Source organism: Urocitellus parryii, chromosome 1 (assembly GCF_045843805.1).
Source record: "Urocitellus parryii isolate mUroPar1 chromosome 1, mUroPar1.hap1, whole genome shotgun sequence".
Taxonomy (NCBI): Eukaryota; Metazoa; Chordata; class Mammalia; order Rodentia; family Sciuridae; genus Urocitellus; species Urocitellus parryii.
In genome coordinates, this window is record NC_135531.1 from 65,587,221 (window position 1) to 65,613,027 (window position 25,807).

Consider the following 25,807-nt stretch of genomic DNA (forward strand, 5'->3'; position numbering starts at 1 on the left):
ACACAAAGTACATAAAATTCAAATACTTACTTTTTGGCCCTTTAAGAAAATATATGGGGGCCCTTGATCTAGAAAACAGAAGGTACCTTATAATATTTGTCAGATGAATGAATAAACAAATCACTCTTCCTACTATGTAACAGGTATTTCTACATATCATCTTGTTTAATATACATCAAACAGGGGAAATATGAGGAGAAGGTGTAGAAACAAGTGAAGAAGCTGAGGAGCAGAAAGTTTAAACGATCCTCCCATTCCATAAGTGACAGAGTCAAGAATTCAACCCAAGTCCAACTTCAAATCCCATGCCATTTTCACTTCTGTCTATGCTGTACTTCTTTAAAATCTAGTTTTTTATCTGAGATTTTTTAAAATATTTATTTTTTTAGGTGTAGTTGGACACAATGCCTTTATTTTATTTACTTATTTTTATGTGGTGCTGATGATTGAACCCAGGGCCTCGCACATGTTGCATGTGCTAGGTGAGCATTCTACCACTGAGCTACAACCCCAGCCCTTATCTGAGATTTTGAATGTCCCTTTTACCCCAGTAGAAAAATGGAGACTTAATTTTGCTCCCCTTTCTGCTGAGATTGTATTATTTAAAAGCAAAAAACCACATCTTTGTTCTAGCACAAGCACAGTGTCTGGCACTTGGTAGGTATTTGTGGAAATCTAAAGAATTTCCTAGGTAAAAAGCAAGTGAACAAATAAACCCCTCTTCACATCCACATAATTCAGAAACAGTTTTGAGGATAGGGAAGGAACAAATGCTTTCTCCCAAAGGTTCTTTAGAGGAGTTCTTTGGAGAGTCCTACCTGTGATGTATATTTGTTTGTTTCTTCTTGGCAGGAGCTGGGGTCGGGGTGGGCGGTTGGTTAATGGGGATGGAACCCAGACACTCTACCACTTAGCTATATCCATGCCCTTTCTATTTTTTTTTTTTTAATTTTGAGGCAGGGTCTTGCTAAGTTTTTAGGTTAACCTTAAACTTGCTATTCTCCTGCCTCAGCGTCTCAAGTCACTGCAGTTACAGGCCTGAACTACTATGCCTATTCCATGATACTTCTTATGTACCTGCTTTAGGAGTCACAGCCCTACAAAATGACTACAAACCTTGCCTGTTGATCTGTTTATCAAGACCTTATCATTTTTACTCTTTGACAATGAAATTTACTCATTTCTGGATTTGAATATAGAAGTTTATTCAGATAAACTTTGCAGTTTATACATCTAGACATTTAAAAAATCTCACTTGTCTAATTTAGGATAGTACTATCTTCCTTTACAAAATGGCTTCAAACAAACTGCAGCCCATTTGATTTAATTATCATCATCTTTACTAGGGCTTAGAATTTCGTATCCCCTCAGGAAATTTAATGTAACATCCTGAGATGAGAAAAAATGCAAAAGTGGAAAAAGTTCACCAAGTGGAGACAGGTCCTTTAATAAGGTTCTGCTTCCAGCTTATAAAAATGCAATAAAATGAAATTAAATAGAGCCTCAGATGAAGTTACAGGGGTAGGTAAACTATTGTCTATGGGTTGCAGCCTATTTTTCTACATAGAATGACATTGGCATACAGCTGTGTCTATTGTTTACCTGTTGCCACTGGCTGCTTTCATACTACAGTTTCAGAGACCTTATGGCCCACAGTCTAAAATATTTAATGTCTGGCCCTTTAAAAAAAAAGTCTGCAGATCTGTGTAACTGGGGCTATTTAAAAAAAAATAGAAGAACTAGGATTGTTTAATATGAAAAAGAGAAATCTGAAGATAATACATTTCTTCGTATTTTTGAGAGGATATTATGTAAAATAATGATGACTCTTGGTTCTTAATTTTCTGCAAGGATAAATCTGGTGGAAACTGATTTACCCTGTAGCAAGGTAACCAAGAAGAATTTTTTAGCTCTGGAGTTAAAACATAGAATACCTTATAAGTCAAGTCTCACACATTGGTGGTTATATGCATTGTACAAAATTTATTCCACTTTGGCACCCTAAATTTCACTATTAATGATTCCTGTTGATTAGGGTTATTAGTCACATATCTGTTGTTGAATATAGTAATTGATAAAGGAATAACCTACTAAGCCATTAATGGCCATTAATACTTCAGCAAGAATAAATTAATCAATTAGAAGGAAAAGGACAAAATGAGGGAGTGTTTTTGGAGAGGAGCAAATAAAGGAAAGAAGCAGTGAACTGTGAGGTGGGTGATGGTGAAAGACCTAAGTTGGTGGTATGCATTGTGTTCCAAGAGGGGAGCAAATCAGATAACAGTGCTCCTGAATGGCTAGTGAAGGGAAACTGGCTTGTGGCATAATTTGGCTTCTTGTTGACAGGGCTTCCCTGACTTTAGAATTCCTTAGCTGCAGAATCCCTTTGTACTCACATAGAGTGCAAGGGCAAAGAGACAGAGTGGACACCTCCATATGAAAGTGAGACAAGGCTACTTGGAATAGTCCATTGGCCATTCACATTAACATCATCAGAACATTTTTAGTAGGTGAGTTCTAATGTTCCACTCCACAACTACTGAAACAGAATTTTAGGGGTGGAGCCCAGGAACACATCACTTTAAAATCTGATGGTTTGGGCAGAGTGAAAGATCCCTAAACTTTGAAACTGAGAGTTAGATTTGTGTTTTGGCCAAGTTTCTTAGTTGCTGGGTGACCTTGGTTTTTTTCCTAGAGCAAGGAACAAAGGACATAACACAATCCATAGCTTTAGAAAAACTAAAAGCTCTTACAACTGATGTTTTCTCTTCAGGGTAATTATGAAGAGAAAATATTTATGGATTTGTGAAGCTCAGAGTACCTAAAAATCTTTTCCTCTTCCTTTAGTCATTCATGATTGACATGAGGAATTTCTGATTTTCAAATCCCTCATCTTGCTAATCCTTTCATGTTGAAAGGTAGGGTCTCCTCATCTAAAAGTAGAAGACCCTACCTTTTAAAAAGTCCTTCTCAGTCATTCTGTTATTTTCTAGGAAAGCAATGATATATATTAAAGTACTAATTTCCCTTAACATACACTAAGTGCTGTTAAGCATTATTACTATTTTCACATGCCAGACAATCTGTGTTCTCCTGCACTGAATCTGACAGCCTTCTCCATGGAAGCACCCTCCACTCAGCCTGTTTGCTAGCTGCCCAGCTCCAGGCATTAGCTGCCTTGCTGACTCCTGTGTGGTCTTAAAGGAAACAGGGCCTAAGAAGCACAATGGAGCCAGCTGCAAACATCCAGAGAACTGACAGATGTGCTCTGGTAGGTTTCTGTGTCCCCTCCCTCCTGCCTTGCCCTTGAGCATGCCAGTCTGCAGAGGAGGATTTAATCCTGCACAGGAGACAGATTCTTCCTCTCAGTGGGAATCTACATAGGCCATGCTGATGCTAATTCACTCCCTTCTGATGTAGCAGAGAGAGCAAAGCAAAGAAAGGCACTTCACTTTTTCCTTTTTTAAAAATCAGCAGCAGTGGTAATGATATTATTGGTAAAGGGGGAACCTCACTAAAATGCTATTGTGGGGGTCATCTTGTGACCACTGTCTTTCAGTGTTGCCCTATATGCTGTCAGATCTATGCTTGCCTTGTGTGGAGCACTTTCTTTATGTATCAGGTAGAACATTTACAGTTGCTAAGAGAATAGCATGGCTTGCAAAAGTTCTTGTGACGGTCACTTACTCAAAAGCCACAGAAAAAAGTCACTCTAGGAGTTAAGAAGGAGAAAAAGACCACCCTATGGAAAAATAATGAGCCATAGAATATAAAAGTGCTAGTTACTTAAGTCCCACAGATTATTTTTATAATTCACTTAATATTATAACAAAATTCTTTTGTTTCTTAAAAATTGATTTTTTAGTGGGTTTGTCAAAAGACTTCATCAATCTTTATCACTTTTGGAAATATTAAATGGATGTTGGCATAGGAAATCAGCAAATGAAGCATTTATTACACAGTACCAATTCCACTGTGGTTAGGAGGTTTGTATGTCCACTCAGATATAGCTAAACACTGGCCCAGAACAAGTGCTGCCCCAAGAAGTCTCATTGTCATCTTGGCTGTGATTCTACCCGACTAATAGTAGGTTTGAACTAAAGACCTGGCTGGTGAAAAATAAACAAATTGACTCTTTTCCTCAAGGGATATTATGAATAAAGCTCATTACTTATGTTTGCTCAGTAATAGTAATAGAGATTATTAGTAAAAAAAAAAAAAAAAAAGATTTTCTTCTTTCAATTATTTTTCCCTGTAGGATAAATATAGATACGGATCTCTTTTCCAAAACCCAATACACACTATTTGGGTTTGCTTTTAATAAAATATCTACGAAGTGTCTTCAGCATGATCCCTATTTAATGGGATTTACTTGTAAAGCTTAATTCATATCAGATTTTCTAAATGAGAGATCACTGTCAACTTATTGTTAATTGAATTCAATAAAATCAAGGTTTCTATAATTAATGTGAACCACTTAATCTTTTAGCTCCTTGAATGAATGTAATTTTCTAAACACAGGTATCCTCTCATTTAATTAAACAGCAACATTTTGAAGAAATTGAACATATTGTGACATCTTTTTCAATAATTATTAATATTAAATATACTTAACTTTTAAAAACCACATAATAAAAGAAAAATAATAAAATATTAGCAAACTAAAACTAATATTAATATTGATATTATGGTTTGAAATATCAGTACAAATAAAGATAGTTATAGTTAAGAAGTGGCATAGTACAGTACAAATAGCAATTGTTTCCATGTTAGTAGACTTGAGTTTTAGGCCTGCTGGTGTTTATGACCACCTAGGTGGCACTGGTTAAACCAGCAACTTTTCTGAGACTTCTTTGTATCTCCAAGATAAGAGTGTTGGGCTTGCCAATCGTGGTGTAATCCTAGCAGGCCTGTAATCCTAGAGACTCTGGAGGCTGAGGCAGGAGGATCACAAGTTCAAGGCCGGCCTAAGCAGCTAGTGAAGCCCTAAGCAACTTAGAACCTGTCTCAAAATAAAAAGTAAAAAGGACTGGAGGTCTAACTCAGTGGTAAACTGCCCCTTTCCAGCATCCTCACCCCCCCCCCCAAAAGAGTGTTGGGCTAGATGGAAAGATTCAGGTTCAAGTTCCTTTTATTATTAAATTTATCTGATTTTATATATTATAACATGGTGTCAGAATATTTTTGCCTTTTTTTAATTTTAGAGAATTTAAGTATTTATAAAAATTGATAGAATACTACATTGAGTACCCAAGGACCCATGGAGCAACCCCAACAATCATCCCTCTTTAACCATTTTCATCTACTTAATACTCTCCAGTATTTTTTTATTTGTTCTACTTAGTTATATGTGACAGTAGAATGCATTTTGATATGTCATACATAAATGAAGTGTAACTTCTGATTCTTCTGGTTGTACATGATGTAGAATCTCACCAGTCATGTAATCATATATGAAAACAGGGTAATAATATCTGATTCATTCTACTATCCTCCCTACTCCCAACCCCCCCTCCCCTCCCTTCACACTCTTCTGCCTAATGCAAATTACCTGTATTTTTCCCTAGCCACCACCTATCCTAATTGTGAATTAGCATCTGCATATCAGAGAAAATATTCGGCCTTTGTTTTTGGTGATTGGCTTATTTCTCTTAGCATGATATTTTCCAGTTCCATCCATTTATAAGCAAATGCCATAATTTCTTTCTTATTTAAGGCTGAGTAATATTCCCTTGTGTATATATACACCACATTTTCTTTATCCATTGAAGGGCATCTAGGTTGGTTCCATAGTTTGGCTATTGTGAATTGAGCTGCTATAAATATTGAGGTGACTGAGTCACTGTAGAATGCTGATTTTTAAGTCCTTTGGGTATAAACCAAGGAGTGGGATAGCTGGGTCAAATGGTGGTTCCATTCCAAGTTTTCTGAAGAATCACCATACTGCTTTTCCGCTGGTGGCAGGCCTTCCCTGGCCCCTGGGGCTCAGCCCCGAATTTCTTGTTCTGCATGTCAAAGTGGCCAGCTCACAGGGTCGTGAAGCAGGCTTGCGGTTTCATGTTTATCTGCCTCAGACATATATGCCTTTTTGGGAACATCTTGGCCTTCTCGGAGCTTTCTGATAAGGGACGGTCACGGTAACCCAAGAGTAGCAGGTGTTATTCCTCCTCTGTTTTGGCTAAATTTCCACTGCAGTTATAGAAAGTATATAAGGGAAAAAACTTGGATAATAAACGGCACACATGCCTCCTCCTGGATGAAGAATCTTGGTGTCCTGTGATTTTTTTTTTTTATTTTTTAACCTCGACGTCTCTCGCCGGACTCGGTTTCCGTTAGCCGGACGCGGCACTTTTCTAATTACTTGCACCAGTTTTCAGTCCCACCAACAGTGTATGAGTGTCCCTTTCCCCTGACATCCTTGCCAACATTTATTGCTCCTTATATTCTCCCAGACATTGGAGTTCCTTTATTAACATGATCCTTATGCTGTCCATATTCTTAGCACATTGAGGTCTTAGAAATTTATTAAGTTTTTAACAAGCCTCAAATTGCATATTTCTTTGCTTTTGATTTTATAAATCAATTCTTGTAAAAGTGCTATGGATTTGCATGTAGTAATAAGTAATCAAAAAGATCCCATGTACCTTTTGCCTAGTTTTCCCCAGTGATAACTTCTTATAAGACTGTGGTGTAATAACACGTCTAAGATATTGACATTTATATGGTAGACATGCTCTTAATTGGGTCTCCACAGTTTTCCTTGTACTTGTGTGTGTACTTATATCTATATAATTTTACTACAAGTGTATTCAGTTCCATCACAAGTATTTCTCATTTTGCCCTTTTGTAACCAGACACACCTTACTCTACCCCCTTGACACCAATCTACTCTCTGTTCTTTGTTTAGAAAATTTCTCAGTTCAAAAATGTTTTATAAGTGGATCCAAATTATATTTAACCTTTTGGGATTGATTTTTATTGCTTATCATAATTCCCTGGAGATTTGTGCAGGTTTGTGTGTGTGTGTGTGTGTGAATGGTTTGCTCCTTTTTATTGCTAAATAGTATGATATAGATGTACCATAGTTTGTTTAACCATTGACCTGTTGATGGATATCTGAACTGTTTCAAGTTTTTGGCTCTTCTGAAAAAAAAAATATGAACAGTTAAATACAGGTTTTTCAGTTTTCTGGGAAAAATGCCCAAGAGTGCAAGTGATAGGTTGTTATGGTAATTATGTTTAGAGTTTCAAAAAACTATGATTTTCCAGAGAGGTTATGCTGTATTATGTTCCATCCAACAGTATATGTATGATATAGCATCTTCATAAATATTTGATGGTATCATTTTTTTTAAATTAAGCCATTCTGATTGAAAAGAGAATAAACCATAGATACACCCCTAAACTATGATAATGGTAATATTTAAAATCCATGGGGAAAAGATAGACTATTGGAAAGCATCTGGGAAAAAATCTACTTTGTACTATATACAAAAAACAAAATTCAGATGGATTAATAATGTCAATGTTAATTTAACTTGTATATAATAAAGGAATTTAACATTTTTATAATTATTAAGAGTAAGATGGGACACAGCAGCCTGCTTTCTATTGAAGGCATGTAACTCAGAAGGTGTAAATAGAAAATACATAGATTTGACTACATAAACATTTTAAAAACTTTATGATAAAATTATAATAAACCAAGTTGGAAGAAAACCGGTGCAGTCATATGTACTTATGTTCAATAATAACTTATTTTTGATACATGAAGTGATTATATAATGAAACAAGCAAAACGTAAACAAACTAAATATAAAAAAAGGTAGGCAGTGGATAAGAATAAGCAAATCATGGAAGATACAAATAATCAATAATTGTAGAACTAGATGTTCACCTTCACTGGTAATCAAAAAATTAGAAATTAAAACAAAAGCTTGACATTTTAAAATTCATTAAGTAGACAAAAATTGAAAACATAATATTCAGTATTATTTTTTGGTTTTTTGATATTTAGAATTTTTTATTAGTACATTCTAATGATACATAATAGTGGAATTCATTGTGCTATATTACTATTCAGTATTAATTGCATAGGGAAAAAGGTCATTCTCAGACGTATTTTTTAATAGTATAAATTAACACCGTCATTTTCCAAGGGCAGATTGGCAGTATGTCTTGAAATTTAAAATACACGTACTCTTTGATACAATGATTTTGCCTGTGGGAGCACGTGCCATAGAAAAATAGAGGTATATAAGGGTATATGAGCTAGGATATTCATTGCAGCATTATTTGTAATAGGAGAAAACTGTATAGTCAACATAAAATATCTAACAATATGGATATGGATATGTGAAATAAACAAGAATAATCATGACATAGTCATACAATAGAATATAGTAAAGGAATCAGTCTACAGCACTGACATGACAGCAGGTAGCAGAATGGCCATATAGTATGGTTTGACTGGAGAGTGCAGGGTGGAGGAGGTGTGTATGTGTGCATATGTGTTTGTGTGCCCCAAACTAAAAATGTCTAAAAAAATGTACACTAGCTTATTAGAAATGATTACAAATTTGAGGTAGAGAAGTGCTAGGATGAAGAGAATTTCACTTTTTATTTTTTATATTTGTGCAGTGCAGTGTTTGAAATTATTATTATTATTATTATTATTATTATTATTATTATTACTATGTGTATTAGTGAGCTTTCCATTGCTGTGACAAAATGCCTGAGAAAAGCAACTTGTAAGAAGGAAAGATTTATTCTGGCTTATAGTTACAGATGTTTCTGTCCATGTTTCCTTGACTTTGGGCTTGTGGCAACGCAGAATATCATGTCAAGGAGTATGTGGCAGAGGAAAATGCTCAAGTCATAGTGATTGGGGAGTGGAGTGGTGGTTGTGGGAAGGGACAGGCTGGGGTCCTAATATCCCATTAAGAGGCATTTCTACATTGACATAACTTTCTTCCACTAGATCCCACCACCTAAGGTTTCTGCCATCTCACAACAGAGCTACATACAGGCTCGTGACCAAGCCTTAATAAGACATTCAAGATCCAAAACAAAACACCAGGATATAATTTTATATAAAAAAATGTGCTGTATATGTGTAATAAGAATTGTAATGCATTCCACTGTCATTTTTTTAAATCAATAAAAAAAAGAAAAAGAAAAGAAGTTATAAGTGCTAAATAACCCAGTTATTGAACAAAAAGAATCTGGATTAAAAGAATTGTTGTAAAGATCTAGATACTCATGCCTAATGAAAATTAAAAACAAACAACAAACAAAAGCTTCTTTCTTGACACTATTAATTTTCTGTGTCTGGAATGTTTATTTTAGTGATATATCTCTGGTTATTTAAATTATTGTATTTAATTGATAGTGCTTACTGGGATTTAGTGAAAAATATTTTGTAAATATCTCCTGTTGTGATTTATCCATAGTAATATCTCCTCAATGAACTGACTGTGAGCAGGGAATTAGTAAAGGAGACACAGATCTGGAAAGCAGTCCTGGTTCTACTTATCTCTACAGGCAGCCTTATTTTATATTGATAAAGTTTGAAATCTTTCCTATTGTTCGTTGTTGCTGTTATTGCTTTAATGAGAAGCAGAAACAAGCCAAACTCACCTGTTTCATTCCTTCAACTAAAGTAATTTCAAAGGAAATTCTTTAGCCCATATAAATAAGTGCCTGTGGATGGAATCAGACTCTAATTCAAAGAGTCCAATTAATTTCTTCTAAACCTTAAGATCCTTTTGTTGTTGTTGTTGTTGTTTTGAGATGGAGTCTGGTTATGTTGCCCAGGCTGGTCTAAAACTCCTGGGCTCAATTGATCCCTCTGCCTCAGGCTTCAGAGAACCCAGAACTATTGGCACCAGCTGGCCTGGCTCAAGATACATTCACAAGAAACCAGCATGCATTAAAAAAAAAAAAAAAATCAACCAATAAGAATAATTAAATGCGAAGTGAAATGACTATCTTACTTATAAAACCCTGCTTAACTTGACATTAATGTTTGCCATCTACTCTATTATAAATCAAGATTTGTTGTGGAACTATACCAAAGATAGCACAATAATGAAGAAAACAGAATCATCAGGATTTCAAATATACCTAACAAACTCAACCTCTTGCAAAATAACTTTCTTATTCAAAATGGAACTGGGGATTGTTCAGCACACAATGAATCATCTTTTGGCAAGTACAATAGAATCTTTAGGGACATTTCACAGCCTCTCATTCAATTGTTAGGATGTTTTTAACTTTCACAGGTAGGGAAGAAGGTAGCTTGTATAGCCCTCATCTTGTTGCTAAAATTGTACAGTAAAGATTTTTAGAGTTGCTGTTGCAAAAGATCTTTTTTCCCCTTCCTGTTTCTTTACCCAGAGCTGCTTTGTCTACCCAAAACAATCTGGAATTACTTACTGCTAATGTTTTCTGGTTTTACTATTTATCCAGGACTCAAATGTTAAACATTAATATGGGTAACTCCCTTTTCCTTACCTCATAGTCCTATATTTATTTAACTGTTATTTTGCAAGAAGGAAATTTCATCTTACCCTTTCCATGTAAGTACTGTTTTTTTTTTTTTCTGACCAACGTGTTTTGTTTTCTTTTTGCTTTTTTTCAGGAGGTTTTAGAGGTACCCTTGGATGATGCTGAAGTGACGGAGACTGCAGCAGCATCTGAAGTGATTAAATATGAATATCATGTCTTATATTCCAGTAGCTACCAAGTGCCTGTACTTTACTTTAGGGCAAGCTTCTTAGGTAAGACCATTTCTGAAGCTAAAAGTAAATTCATAACATTTACATATAAGGCAGAATGCATATTTGGAAAATCATTCTTGAGAGGAAAAAAAAATAGAGTTAAAAATAAGAAAACTGTGGGTGAGGTAAGGTTTTACCAGTAAATTTTCTCATGCTTCAGAAAGAGAATCAAGACTTCAGAGTGAATGATATCATCCCAGCCTTAAGTCTGATCTTCAGAATCTTGGCCTTCTGCCTGAAGTTGACTAAGCCCCCTGGCCCTTTTTCTTTACTTTAAACAAGTAGGAACAACTTAAAGCTACAAGGTTTATTTACTTCTAACTTTACAGTAAGATTTTCTTTTAATCTCAAGTGATCCCATTAACTCAAAAGCCCCTATGCCTCCTTCCCCCAAAGCTAGTGATTATTTCGAGAAATGTTTATCAATTAGCTTAAGCAGTATTTAAAAATAGAATGAACATTTCCTTTGGCCATCTATACATCTCCAATGCCTTAGCTTCCTGTGATGCTGTTATTCAACTTGTTCCCCTGCCAAGAAGGTGGAACACCCTGTCTCCTTGGGGGCCTTTGCTAATAAAGCTTACTTAATCAGCAGCCACATGGAGTCCTTACCCTGCAGTGCAGCTGAGACTCCATCTCAATGTCCACTGCCTGAACCAGGTCAGCACTGGGACATCCTGCCATGTGGTTTAGGGGACCACACAAAGCTCCCTGTCCAGCCCACCCCCTACCCTATGACTCCTTTTATGTATGGACTTATCAGAAGCACTTTGCATTTTGAACAGCCTTCTAACTTTTTCTGGGTAGCTAAGACATCTGAATTTAGCCAATGATATTTTATTTTTAATTAAAAAGTAGCTTAAGCTGCTTTGAATGTGTATTTGGTAGATTTAATCACTTGCTGCCTTATATTGTTTAATGGTCTCTAATTTTGCAGTGCTGGCGGTTTAACAAGCACTTAGGATTTAAAACACAAGAACAAATTCTTATAGACTCCCTGGTGAGAAGATTTTAATCTGAGGTGCAGTTCCTAAGAACTGACAATTTGGGGTAAATTTTCAACATGGGACATAGGAAATTGAGGACACTGATAGTTTACTAATTCACAAACTCTTCCTGCAGATTTATCTGTATGATTGTTACCAGCTTTTAAAACACTGACTTTATTGTCATTATATTGGGTTTGGAGCCCAGGGGTTAAATGGAGATTTCTTGTCAGTTAACTGTGCTTTACCAAAATCAGAAGTTATATTTATTACTTGGGTGGGAGTGGAGGGGAATGTCTTTCTTGGATCTGGTTTGCAGTGGCTCTGCCTTGTACCTTCTAGATTGAAAGACAAGTCGAGGCTGCAGGTAGAGGAAATAGGGCACTACTTCTTCAATACTGTACTTTCATATAATTAGTATTCACCATAAGCAGTTAATCACCAGAGAAGAGCTCCCAGAGACAAAACAAGTTGTTTAGCTTGTCAGCATTAGGGAATCGGAGGTGTTGAAACATGACTGCTTCTAGCTGGAAGTGGGTCTTGCCGAGGCTGGTGGATGAGCTCATACGTGTGCTTTGCTCTTATGTGCCAACAGCTCCCCTTACAGTACAGCACAGTAATTGTTCCTGTAAGTCCAATTATATTTTAATGACATTAGTATATTTCCTCAAATCTTTTCTTCATTATGATTTTCTGTTCCTTAAAAACATACAAGCATGCACAAGTAGTTGTCTTGGATTTTGTTTATATACTTTTAAGATGCCCTTCATTTATGCCTAATAAGAGAAAACCAAAACAAGCCACATATTTTGTGTGGATACATTTCTCCCACCTCTAATTCTGTGTTGAACAGAATGGGTAGTAAGAATTTTAAATTTTATTTCAGTCCAGAAGGCATTCAGTACTTACTTGCTTAGATACATTAAAATATCAAATTTAATTTTTACAAGGCATAATGTAGACAAGCATGAGTATGGTTCTTTTCTTTATCAAATTCTAATAATTTCTTTTTTATTTTCCTCCTAACTTAAACTCATGGGTATCCTACAAAGGTATAACCCTTTGCTCTGGAGTTGTAATTTTTCATTTATTCTCCCCAGTCCATTTCCTTTTTCTTTGATATCTGATTACCCTAGCTCCTCATTTGTTTGTCAAACAAATCTCTGACAGTGTAGTGAATGGATTCCTGATGTCTTCCTCTTATTCCAGGTCCAGATTTTTCTTTGTCTCATTCTAAGAGAGTTCCGACCTAGAAAAGGGATGATTGTAAAATTTCTCGCCCAGGGGTCTTTTTTGTCATCGTTGTTGTTGTTGCTTCAAAAATAGTTCACTTAGCCTTGTTTTTGATGCTTAGAATTTTGTTTGCCTTTGATTGTTAGTAAAAATTAATTTATCTTTGCTCTGAATTTTCTTCCGGTATCTTTTCTTTTAATAGGAGAAGCAAACCAAGTAGTAAGTAGTTTCCATTTAAATTTGCATTACCCTTTCTTTTATTTGTTTTTTTTTTTTTTTTTTTTTTTAGTGCTGGGGATTGAACCCAGGGCTCTGTGCATAAAAGGCAAGCACTCTACCAACTGAGCTGTATCCCCAGCCCTACCCTTTCCTTTATCAACTGGCTTAGATTTCAGAAGAAATCCTTATTCTACTTCTTGAAATGTAAATTTATTGAAATATGAGTTCTTCTTATTCCTATATATGATCCAGTATCTACCAGGCCAGTTAGTGCCCAAGACTCAGCTAACATGCCACCTACCCTTGTCCCTCCCATGTCTTGGCATATCATCTCATACTGTATATTTTACCATATGGCAAGTTGCACTATAATTGAACTATTTATTTATTTATTTATTTGAACCCTATATGGTGAGTTAGAAGGTGAGATTTAAGGAAAAAGAGTAATGAAGGAAATTGATACTGAGTACCAACAAAACTAGAAGCTGTGTTTATGGCTAGTTAAATACTTAGATAACACTTTATAAGCACTTAACCATTTTGATACCTGCAATATCAAATATGGCATAGCATCAACAAATATTTATTGAATTAACCAATAATGAAGAATTTCTAAACATTTCTGAATATAGCCAAAAACTAAAATGTTGTGATGGTGCCTTCTTCAGCTGCTATGATGGGTTCTAAGAAGGAAGGAATGCTATTGTCCCAGGAGACCCAGGACCCAAACCTTCTATATATCTTTACTGTTTAGTTTGATACTTCTCAAATACTATACCAGTAGTGGACTAAGAAAAATGGAACATCTTAAGGGCTCAAAAGTGAATATCCAAACCAGCTGAGAAGCCATTCTGCTACTTCTTTTTTTTTAATTAAATTACTTATTTATTCTAGCCATTCTGCTTCTATAAATACATATTTTCATTTGATCCTTGAAGACATACAGCCAAATTCAAATGGCATTCTTCTACATGCCTCTCATTTCTACTACTTGGGCCCATAGGAGCTCAGTTCCCAAGGCAATAGCATACATTTAAGGGAAGATAGAAGCCTTTACCAGTGTTGTGTTCTTCTCTAACAATTTTTGTCATTGTAGTTTTGGAAGAAATGGTGGAACACAGTTAACTTATTTTTCCATTCAGCAATGAGTGATAAGTAAGTGCTCTTCTGTTTTTTGTTTTAGGTCTGAGGATTGAACCCAGAGGTGATCTACCACTGAGCTATATCCCCAGTCCTTTATATTTGTTATTTTGAGACAAGGTCTCACTAAGTTGCTTAGGGCCTAGTTAAGTTTCTGAGGCTGGCCTCAAAAGTGCAATCCTTCTGCCTTAGCCTCCTGAGTTGCTGGGATAACAGGTGTATACGGCAGCACTCAGGTCTTTTTGAAACACAATGTATTAAGGAATTATTAGTACTATGCCAAAGCCTCCTATCTACTCCCCATCATTCTTATCATTCCTTGGCCTTTTAAATTCCATTTTGCCTTTGGGGCTTGGATTCTATCAAAAGTTTATGGCAGGAGCTAGAGCTGTAGCTCAGTGGTAGAGCACTTGCCTAGCAAGTATGAGGCATTGGATTCAATCCCCAGCACCACATAAAAATAAAATAAAGGTGTTGTGCCCATCTACAACTTAAAAAAAAAAAAACAGTAGAAGGGTAGTAAAAAAATCTTAGGCATATACATAATGGCTTAACAAGAGTCCTGGGCTTAAATATTTTTCCTTTACAATATAATGAGAGAATTCTAAATTTATTTCCATTTCAATTCTGTTTTATTTCTTCCCTGTCTCTTTTCCTTTGTTCTCAATCTCTATTGAGAAATGGACCAAGTAGTTCTTCTCATTTTCAAAATATTTAATTCTTTGGCTGACATATGGGTTCTTCTGGGGAGCTGTTTTGACACATTCTTTAATTAGTCAGAAAGGCTGCTTGTGAATAGAGAAGGAAACACTTCTTACATTCAGCAACTGAATGTCTGTTTACTGTAGGCCCAGAAAGTCAGAGTATAGAATTAAAAAATCTTACCTGGTATTTCATGTGAAAGACCTGTTTGCTTGTTTTAGGGTGCTCAAGGAGAAATAGGGTGAAAGAAATAGCCACAGAATAAATCCTTCTTAAAGGCAGTATGAACCAAACCAATTTAAAGGAAAGAAGATAGAGAATAATGGAAAGTTTGGAATTTAAATGGTGTAGAAGTCATCAAGTAGGAGGAAAAGAGTTGTTCATTCTTTGGAACATGAAATGCATAGAAAATGATAGGAAGAAAGGTGGGGGTTGGGAGAAGTTGAAGAATAAAAATAAAGCATCAGTAGCTCTGTCCAACAACATTAGAGTGCTGGTTAGCTTTGCTGGAGAGGACGGGAAAGCATTGTAGAAGGGGAGCAGGGTGACTGCTGAATTGTTGGACCTAGAGAGACCATGACATATTCTGGGCACAGTGAGAGAGCTGTTTGGATTAGGAGTTCCCTCAAGATGAATTGTAAAAGAAATGGTTGAAAACGTGTACAGGTCAAATTATATTGAAGGGTTGGAGGATCTGAAAAAAATGTGAAAAATAATGAGCTGAAATGAATTGGATTAGATGCGGAAATTTCCTAGAAATTACAATTAAGACAGGAATAAATGAATAACATTTGAGGAAAAGGAACTTGTGCTTTCTTATTGTCATTAGCATTATTAATTTTTTATATTGAGGATTTAACCCACAGGTGCTTAACCACTGAAATACATCCCCAGACCTTTGTATTTTTTCATTTTTGAGATGGGATCTCACTACGTTACTTATAATCTTGCTAAATTGCTGAAGCAGACTTTGAACTTGGAATTCTCTTGCTTTAGCCTCCCGAGTCTCTGGAATTACAGGTGTGTGCCACTACAACCAGCATCAGCATTCTTAAATTTTAAAATAATAACCCCTCTTAAAGAAAATTAACTGTAAAGAACCTATTTCATATTTTCAGGGGAAAATTTCACAAGATAGTAGGAATTAAGACAGGTTATTGAATTAGAAAAAAATGTGGATTGGAGAGGTAAGGACTTTGGTTCAGTTTATTAATTACAAAGAGTGGAAAATAATTTGATAGAAAATTTAATTTAGAATCTCATTTGATTTTAAAGCATCTTTAAGAAAGTTCATAAATTGGGCTGGGGGTACAGCTCAGTGATGAAGTGTTTGCCTCCCATATGTGAGGCTCTGGGTTTGAGCTTCAATACCACAAAAAAAAAAAAAGAAAGAAAGAAAGTTAGTTCAAATATTTACATTTATATTTATGTAAACAGTTAATAAATCTAGCTAAAGTCATAATAATGAGCTAGAATATGAATTTTGGTGGATTAAAAAGAGATTCTGGGGATTTAAATGAGATTTGAAGAACAAACAGTGAAAGTTATTACGAAAAATAATGAAAAGTTATTTAACTAATATAAATAAATTCAAACTGAAAAGTCCAAATAATAGAGAAAATTTAATGAGAATAATTTGTTGAACCTTGTACATGTTGGAAACATTAGGGGAATTAGAGTAGGATACTGAGTTAGAACATGATAGGAATAGAATCACATTAAAAAAATCAAGCCGTGGTTTAATAATGTGCTAATGTACAAAAGAAGTATTAAAAACTGGAGACAGAATTATCTAAAGGTTTATTCTAACCCATGTTAGTACAAAACACCATGTAGGGCCTGGGGTTGTGGCTCAGCAGTAGAGCACTTGCCTTGCACGTATGGGGTACTGGATTGGATTCTCAGCAACACATAAAAATAAATAAACAAAATAAAGATATTGTGTCCATATACAACTAAAAAAAATATTGAAAAATAATAAAAAAATCCACCATGTATACAAAAAGGAACAAATTTTAAAAAGACCCAGATGCCTGAAAAAGGAAATAAAAGATAAGTAAACTTATTTTCTTGCCTGTAAGAGACTGTATTTCAGCTTTCCTAGATAGGTGATTGTGCTTCCAAATAGGAAAAACATCTCTTTGCTTTTACTCTTGGCAAAATGAACTCTGTTTGAAACATCCATTGAAATGTGTATGAGTGCCTACTGTGTACACAGCACAAAATTTAACTGTTTTTTAAAATAAGCTGGAAAAAAACAGCCCAATTTCTTCCTAGCTTATTGCTTTTCCCCTTGCTTTAAGTTATTAAAGCAGAGTTAAAGTCCCCACCTTAGGTACCATGTTGAAAAGGTAGAGGTTGCATTTTCCATGGAAAGGGATCAACCAGGTTAGGTGTGAAATAGTCTGAGTACTGGTATAGGAGTAATAGGTCCAGTAATAGGTTCTGGGGTGCCAAGGTTTGAGGGAAGCCAAGAGTCCAAATTGCTGAGAACTGAGGTACTAAACTGAGAGATTGAGATAAAAACCTCAGAACACTTTGGACATGATTGAAAATGAGTATCCTCTGTTTTAGAACCAGCAGACCTAATGTTGTAGATCTCTATTGGATCTTTTAGTCCTCAGAGCCCCTGATCAATAATGGCATCTCATGGTTGATGTCTCAGGTATTGTATGGACTCAGTGTTGTTTTCCTTAGGACATTTTCTAATTCAGCAATTCCTGAAGAAGGTCTTATATGTATCTCTACTAGGTTAAGTATTTAATTTAATTTAGAGATTATCACATTGTTTTCATTATTATGAATTTCTCTTTTTTTTAAAGAGAGAGAGAGAGAGAGAGAGAGAAATTTTTTTAATATTTATTTTTTATTTCTCAGCGGACACAACATCTTTGTTTGTATGTGGTGCTGAGGATCGAACCTGGGCCGTACGCATGCCAGGCGAGCGCGCTACCGCTTGAGCCACATCCCCAGCCCTATTATGAATTTAACACAGTGTATAGACAGTTTAAGATGACTTATAATTGCTTATTTATGTGCTGTTGAATGTGCCTCATGAAAAATAAAACATATGTAAAAATTTCTTATGTAATTAGAAACCATCTTACATTTATTTTTCTACTCAAAATTACTAGGCAAATATATTAAACATTTGAGTTGATAATTTTGAAAATAGTTACCAAGCAAGACTTTTAAACCATCTATTTAGGCTGTATTAGCTAAGTATACTTGGTTGCAAATAATTAAACCTGATCATGAAAAACAGAAAAGGACTTAGAGATAGATCATAGAGTCAAGTGAAGATAGAAAGGTAGAATGAGAGAATCTCCAACTCCCTTTGGCTTTAGTGGTGGGAAATGGAACTCTGATTTACACTTATTTTGTAATTCCTCTCTCAGTTTGGAATTATGTTTGGATACTGAGAATCAGATATCCACTATCTTATCTGCAGCTGCTTAATACTATGAATTTACATTAAGTATGAGGGGTTTTTTGTTGTTGTTATCGCAAAACATTGAATCAATGAATTTTAAAATCATGATTATTCAGTCTTTATTCCTAGCAAGAATTGTGCCATTTGCTCTAGAAATCATGTACTTTCATCTCTCCATATATTTGAAAATATTTATGCACAAGGTATGAAGATCTTTCTTAAATGCAAAGATGAATAAAGGCTCTCAGAGATGGTTGATGCCCTCCAAGAGCTGACTGTCTACTTAGGGAAGTAAGACAGGACTGAAATTCACTTTAAGAAGTAGAATATGTTAGGGACCATAAGAGAGGTAAAAAGTGACACCAAGACTCAAAGTTTTGAGATGATCTTGAGCTGGAGTGATCAAGAAAGGCCTTGGATAAACTGGGCACCAGGGAGCACTCCTGTAATCCCAGTGGTTCAGGAGGCTGAGGCAGGAGGATCATGAGTTCAAAGCCAGCCTCAGCAACTTAGTGAGGCCCTAAGTAATTCAGTGAGACCCTGTCTCTAAATTTTAAAAATATATTTTAAAAAGGGGGGTGGGGATGTGGCTCAGTGGTCAAGTCCCCCTGGGTTCAATCCTTGCTACCAAACAACAATAACAAACAAACAACAAAACAAACAAACAAACAAAAACTAGAAAGGACTTGGCTGGACATGGGATTTGTTCATGCAATGATGTGGGGAAAGCAGTGCAGGTCTAGGGAGAAAACGAGGAAGGCAACATTCTAGATACTCCTAGGTTAGCCAGATTGATGGAGACCATTATTAGTGGCAACAAAAAAGCACAACTAATGTGTGCATCACTTCACAGTTTACAAAGTGTTCCTGTGTATAGAAACATAAGAATAGCGGTGGAAAATACAGGATCTGGAGCTAGGAAGCCTTGGTTTTGATTTCTAGCTCTGCTGCTTACTATTTGTATAGCCTTGCATAAGGAATTGAAATTTTCTGTTTATTGTCTCCCATCAAGTGAAAAAATATTTAAGACAAAAATAATACCTATCTCACAGAATTCTAGGATTGTCACTAATATTATGAAGTGGGCTTGGCACTGCCAGCTTTCAGTCCTGCCAGCTGCATTTTGTGTCTTGATCCTTACAATAACATTGAAGGTCAGAACTGTTTTTGTCTTCATGCACTAACACCAAAACTGAGTGCTCAGAGAGGTTCAATGATTTATTATAGAAAACCATGGAGTTGGGACTCAAACTCTATAGCTAATTTTTTTCTGCATGACACTCATTCAAATAATTAAGTGAAATTTAAGAAACATGTAAGTTAAATTAAGTAATTGATGTTGTATATAAGTAAAAAGAAGTTGCCATAATCTATACTTATGGAATTTTGGCTTAGAGTTCCTAAAGTGAATAAAGATACAAAGTATTAAAATATTTGTAGAGATAAATAAAATTATAGAATTAGCCAGCATAGTAGCTGATATGAATGTACATGAACAATTATACTCATTTCATATCACAATATAATTTTCTCACTGAAGCAAAAATGAATTTTCTCCTTTGGTGAAGCATCCTCTCTGCCTCATTGTGGAGTATGACATGAATTTTTATATCCTTCAAGGCTCTGTTGAAGACAATCTGTTGAACAATGGCATATTTCATTATGAAAAATATACACTTTCCTTTTTATTTCCAGTGACCACATCCAGAACATTATTCTTAAACTTACTATGAATAATTTATATTCATTCTAAACTTCATTTTGGTAGTTAAGAATTTTTAGTGAAACCATGCACAAGAAGGATGAAGGTAACTTCAGTGTGCTTGCACTAGAGTTAGGTAGTGTTAGTGAAATATCTCATGTCATTATTGGATTCATGAAAACTAATAGCCCTGAGAAATTTAATTTAGGAAGCTGCACATTTTGAGTAATATATAGATTACTTGACATGTAGGTTATTATTCAATTGAGAGATTTTATATGAAAATGTTAAATTAAATGCTACTGGCAGTTGCTAAAGATTGTACTTTTTAATTATTCTATTCCAATTTTTGCTCAATGTCTCTTCCTCTTTGTCATTGACATTTTAGGTTGCTGACAGAGCATTACTTTATCTTAAATATGTATTATCATTCCGGGTAACCAGCATATAGTAGGCATTCAACAAACACTTTTTAAATAAATGACTTCAATTTACTATGCTCATTTTGTGGATTTCCACTGAAATTATTTTGTTTTATACTTTAATTGTTCAAGTATTTGAGGGATTTTACTGAGCTTCTTGGCCTTGATGTTATGATTAATGAGATTTCTCATTAACTAAACATGTTAAGATTAGTACTACTGAGTATCTTGTATTTGAAACTGAGTGGTTGTTGATTGAGTATATTTATGTCTTCTCTGACTGAGGCCAGACAGAAAAAAAAAATAGACCTTAAAAGAGGATTATGGCTTCTGATGGAGATACTTTGAACATGTAGGTACATAATAATGTGTTTTATGCACTTAACCAAGTATTTATTTATAGCCATATTTTAATTTTTTTGTTCTTCAATTTTTGTCAGTAAATAGGTATATATAAAATATTTCAAGTTTCTGTCCCATTTAAGCTTTTTTTTTTTCTGTGATGTGGTTCATGGCATGTTTGGCAAAGTGGTTTCAATGGGATTTCTGAAGGTTGCATTTTGTTCTTGAAATAATTAGAGTTACAATCGTATTTGAATACATTTGAGGTGTCAGTAATACATGTAAGGGTCTTGAAAATATTTCTGATTATGTAAAAATAATCTTAGTACTAACTTTTGTCTACCTTTGATCATGAAGGTGTGAATTATGACTAAGAAAACTAGTGATGAAGGCTGAGGAAAGAGAACCCACATTATACTCCTTTAAGTCATTATTGTCAAAGGGAAAAAGCTGTATTTACCCAGACTTTTTATAGTGTAAATGGTCATTGGAAACAAGAGGTTCATAAAGCAGGGGAAAAGCAAATTACAGACTTTTCCCAAATCACAGGGCTACAACTCAACACATTTTGGAAATTACAGATTTTGAAACTTCTAATCCTTATGACTAAAAGTCAGCAGATAGTTATCCGTTAAAGGGGAATTTGTTTCGAGACAGAAAAATCAGTTGGAGCAAAATATAGGGAATATAATGGGTATACTTTAAAAAAATTAGTTGTAGATGGATACAATATCTTTATTTTATTTTTTATGTGGTACTGATGATCCAACCCAGTGGCTCACCTGTGCTAGGCAAGCACTCCTCCACTGAGCCACAACCCCAGCCCTAATGTGTATACTTTTTAAAATTATTATTCAAACCTATTTTGTGACTACAAAGTAATTAGTACCATGCCTGGCTCTGAAGACACTTCCAAAGGAGCAGTTCCACTGACAACATTACAGCATTGTTGGAATAAATATTTGTTGAATTTGTTGAATAGTCAGTTAACCTCCCTAGGTGACTATTTCAAAGAACAGTGGTCTTATAAATATTTAAGTCCTGATATGTTTGTTTTAAGCATTTAAATTCTGTTCCTTACAGCCCCACCAGGCCTACCATGCTCTGGCAGGGGTGCCAAACAGAAGAGTCTCAGGAGGCACCGAAGAGACTTTGCAGCAGCCCTTGAGAACTATTCAAGTTATAGAAGACATAATATACTCAATCAACAACCACTCAGTTTCAAATACAAGGATCATGTATTTTGATAAGGGGATTATAATTGCTTATTGACCTTCCTCATTTTTCCTAAGAGGGTTGAATTTAGGAAACTGGTTACCACAATCTGGAGAGTCTAGTCAAGGAAGTCATAACTGTCAGAATTGTCCCAGTCAGAATAGCCTTTATATCTTATACTCAATTGTGTTTGCAACTTTTTTCTAGTTGTTTCTGAAAATTGGGTTAACATGAATATGGGGTTTATTGTGAAGCAAAGTTACCCCCTAAATCAAGCTTCACCATGCTTCTTTGGGAGGTCAGCCAGGGACTCTACTGAGGCAGATGCTTTCCTGGCCACTTGTGGCTGCTTTTCTTGCTATAGCGCACTCCTCTCTGCAAGCTAGTTTCCACTGGGTACTCCTGACTTCTGTATCCTCATAACCTGGGCTCGTTCATGGCTGTGACTTGCTGTGGTACAAGTCCTTCTTCTCATTTTGTACTATCTTATAGTTCCAGCATTGCACACACTGGTCTAGATGCTGGGAATAGAGCAGGGAACCAAACAGTCAAGGTTCCTGCCCACATGAAGTCTACACTGAAGGTGGAAGAGACTCCCAAATAATGCATAAGGAACAAAAAAAAAAAAAATAATATCATACAATGATGTGTCCAAGAAAGGTGAATGAACATTTTTGTTTCATTTAGTTCAAATGTTTGAAGGAGATACAGAATGTGACTCTTATCAAATTTAAGTCAGGGGATGCTATGGCTCTGCTGAAAACCCTGCAATGTCTCCTTGTTTCAAAAGCCAACATTCTTTTAAAAGAAAATATAGGAGTGAATCTTCATAATCTTGTAATAGATCTAGATATGTATTAGAAATGACATCAAATACACAAGCAAACAAAGATAAAAAATAGATAAGTTGGATTTCATCAAAATTAAATCTTTTGTGCCTCAAAGGACACCAACAAAGTGAAATGACATCCCACAGAAATGGATAATTTGAGAGTAAATATATCTGATAAGGGACTTGTATGTAGAATACATAAAAAGCTCTTACGCCTTAATAGCAAGACAAATAACCCTGTTTAAAAACAGGGCAAAAAGATCTGGATAGACATATATCCAAAGAACATAGTGCCATGAAAGTATGCTCAGTGTCACATATAATAAGGGAAAATGCAAATCAAAAATCACAATGAGCTACCATTTCACACCTACTAGGATGACCATAATGAAAAGACAAAGCAATACCAAATATTGGAAAGAATGTAGCAAAATTAGAACCTTCATATACTGCTGATGAGATGTTAAACAGTGAAACCATTTTGTGAAACAGTCTGGTAATTCCTCAAAAGGCTAAATACAGAGTTGCCTTAGGACCCATCAATTCCACTCCAACAGAAAGTAAATTAGTGGTTTCCTAGAACTGGACAGATGTAGGCATTATGAGGATGACTGCTAATGAATTTGGGGGGTCTCTCTTTTCAGGTGATAAAATGTTCTAAATTTGATTAAGTTGAAAGTTACAAAACTCTGAGACTTACCATTGAGCTGTGCACTCTAAATTGGTGAATTATACATATGTGAATTACATATAGCCTTTTCTTAAAAAAAAAAAAATGATGTCTTTAATGCCCTGAAAGGGATTCCCTGAGTCTATCCTGTGGTAGCCTTGCTACTGGTTCACTCTCCTCTCTTTCCTCTTCCCTCTTTTATTCAGGAATCTTCAGAGCTAATGCCTCCCAGTGTTTGCTCACAGCTGATCTAAAATCACAAACCCACCCCTGGCCAGTACTCCTTGGTCTACTCTCCTTTTTCTTTTTTACAATAGTCCACACCACACTTTTTAACATGCTTTGCAATTCACTCACTTATATTCATTGTTTATCATCACACCATTAACCCCCTCCGCCCCCTACAAGAATTCACAAAAAAACATTGTTTTGCTTCCTGATGTATCACAGAGGCTTAGAATAAATGCTTGGCATATATTAGGTGCCAAATTATATAAATATCTGTTTCTAAAATTAACTCCTTATCTCATTACATGAGGGAGAATCTTGATGTGGCAAGATACTAGTTCTTCTGTCTTGAATTAAAAGTTATTTTTCATTTTGACTTAGTAATTCCCTTCTCCTGAATTTATCAAAAGAAAATAATTGAAAAGATGAAAAATTGCTTTGGCTTAGTTCATGACTCCTTTGTGCCAGGTACCATTTCAAAACTGGTAATAACTCAAGTAACCAACAGCAGAGGAATACTTAAGTAAATTGCAGTGTATCATCATAGTACAATATCACATAACCTGTAAAATCATAATTATTCCTTTTATCCAGTGTGGGAAATGTTTATGTCACAATACTGAATATGAAGATGTATATAAACCTGCACCAATACCACTGATTTAATCAATTTAGTCAATCTTTATTGACCACTTACTCTGTGCCAGACCCTGATTCAGGTGGTGGATATATGCAGGAACTAGAATAATCAAGATCTGCCTTCATAGAACTTGCATGCTACTTGGGAAAGGCAGGAAAAGATGAAGGTATAAATAAGTAAGATGATTTCAGAGAGTGATACTTGCAGTGAGAAAAGCAACAGGGTGAAGGATTGACTGGTTTGTGTGAGTGAGAGGTGGGATGGAATCTCCACCTTGCCTAAGGACTGATTCATAGTGAAGAACGGCAGAGACAGCAACAGGGGCCATGGTGTTGCTTGGAGTTTATACTATGAGAGAAGTAAAACTAAGGAATGGTGTTTACCAGAGCAGGATATTTATAATATTTATGTTTGAAACCAACAAGGGCAGGAACCAAGCCCTGGAGACTGTAGGAGATGACAAAGGCGATTGTTGGAGTCTTGAACTAGAACTCTGGTGCAGTGGGAATGGAATGGAGAGCACAGATCCAGAGAAATTTATAAGTAGTAATAGACCCTATTTTTCATTATGAGACATGAGGTTGAGAAAGAGGAATGTAGAGTAACTCCCGGTTTTCTGATTTAGTAGCATTGTGTGCAAAACAGAGAAAAGGCATTATCAGGTGTCAGTGTGTGTATATGTGGCAGGGGAGGGAGGGTTGTGGTGATTTTTTTCATTATTAAGAACATTTTTAATACAATTTTTGGGAATGATGGGGATTAATTTCAGGGTCTTGTGCATGCTACACACATACTGTACCACTCAGGGCTACCCCCAGCCTCCATACTATAACTTTTTAAATTAAGTTAAAATCAAGGACAGGAGAAATACATTTATATTAGTCATTCTGTTTTTATCAAATGATATAGAAAGAGCCTAAATAACTATTAATGTGGTATTGGCTTTTAAAAAACCAGAAAAGTTAAAACCATAGAAATTCTAAATCATTTTAATAATATGTATTTTTTGTGATGTAAGTAAAACATTCAGTTTTTATGTTTTGAATTTTTTTAATTTTTGTGACTGTTACTCTAGGTTGACTAGAGTGGTTAATTCCTGTATTCTAAGGAATTCATTTTCTTCCCCTCTAGATTTGGTGTTGTCTGGAAATTTACGGTATATACTCTCAATTCTAGTATCAAATCTGGTAAAAATTCCATGACATTTGTTCTGGATTTCTGCACTTATTACTGCATTTTGTATGAATGTTTCCAGCAGAATA

General features: G+C 35.3%; 1 protein-coding gene across 2 annotated transcripts in view; it reads left to right on the top strand.

The window, feature by feature from the left end:
- Atg10 (autophagy related 10) overlaps positions 1-25,807 on the top strand; it is a 289,841-nt gene that overhangs the window by 169,560 nt on the left and 94,474 nt on the right. For both annotated transcript variants that reach the window (XM_026394549.2, XM_077800481.1), the window contains one exon: positions 10,643-10,781. In XM_026394549.2, coding sequence (XP_026250334.1) covers positions 10,643-10,781 — 139 coding nt within the window. The remainder of the gene's footprint in view (positions 1-10,642; positions 10,782-25,807) is intronic.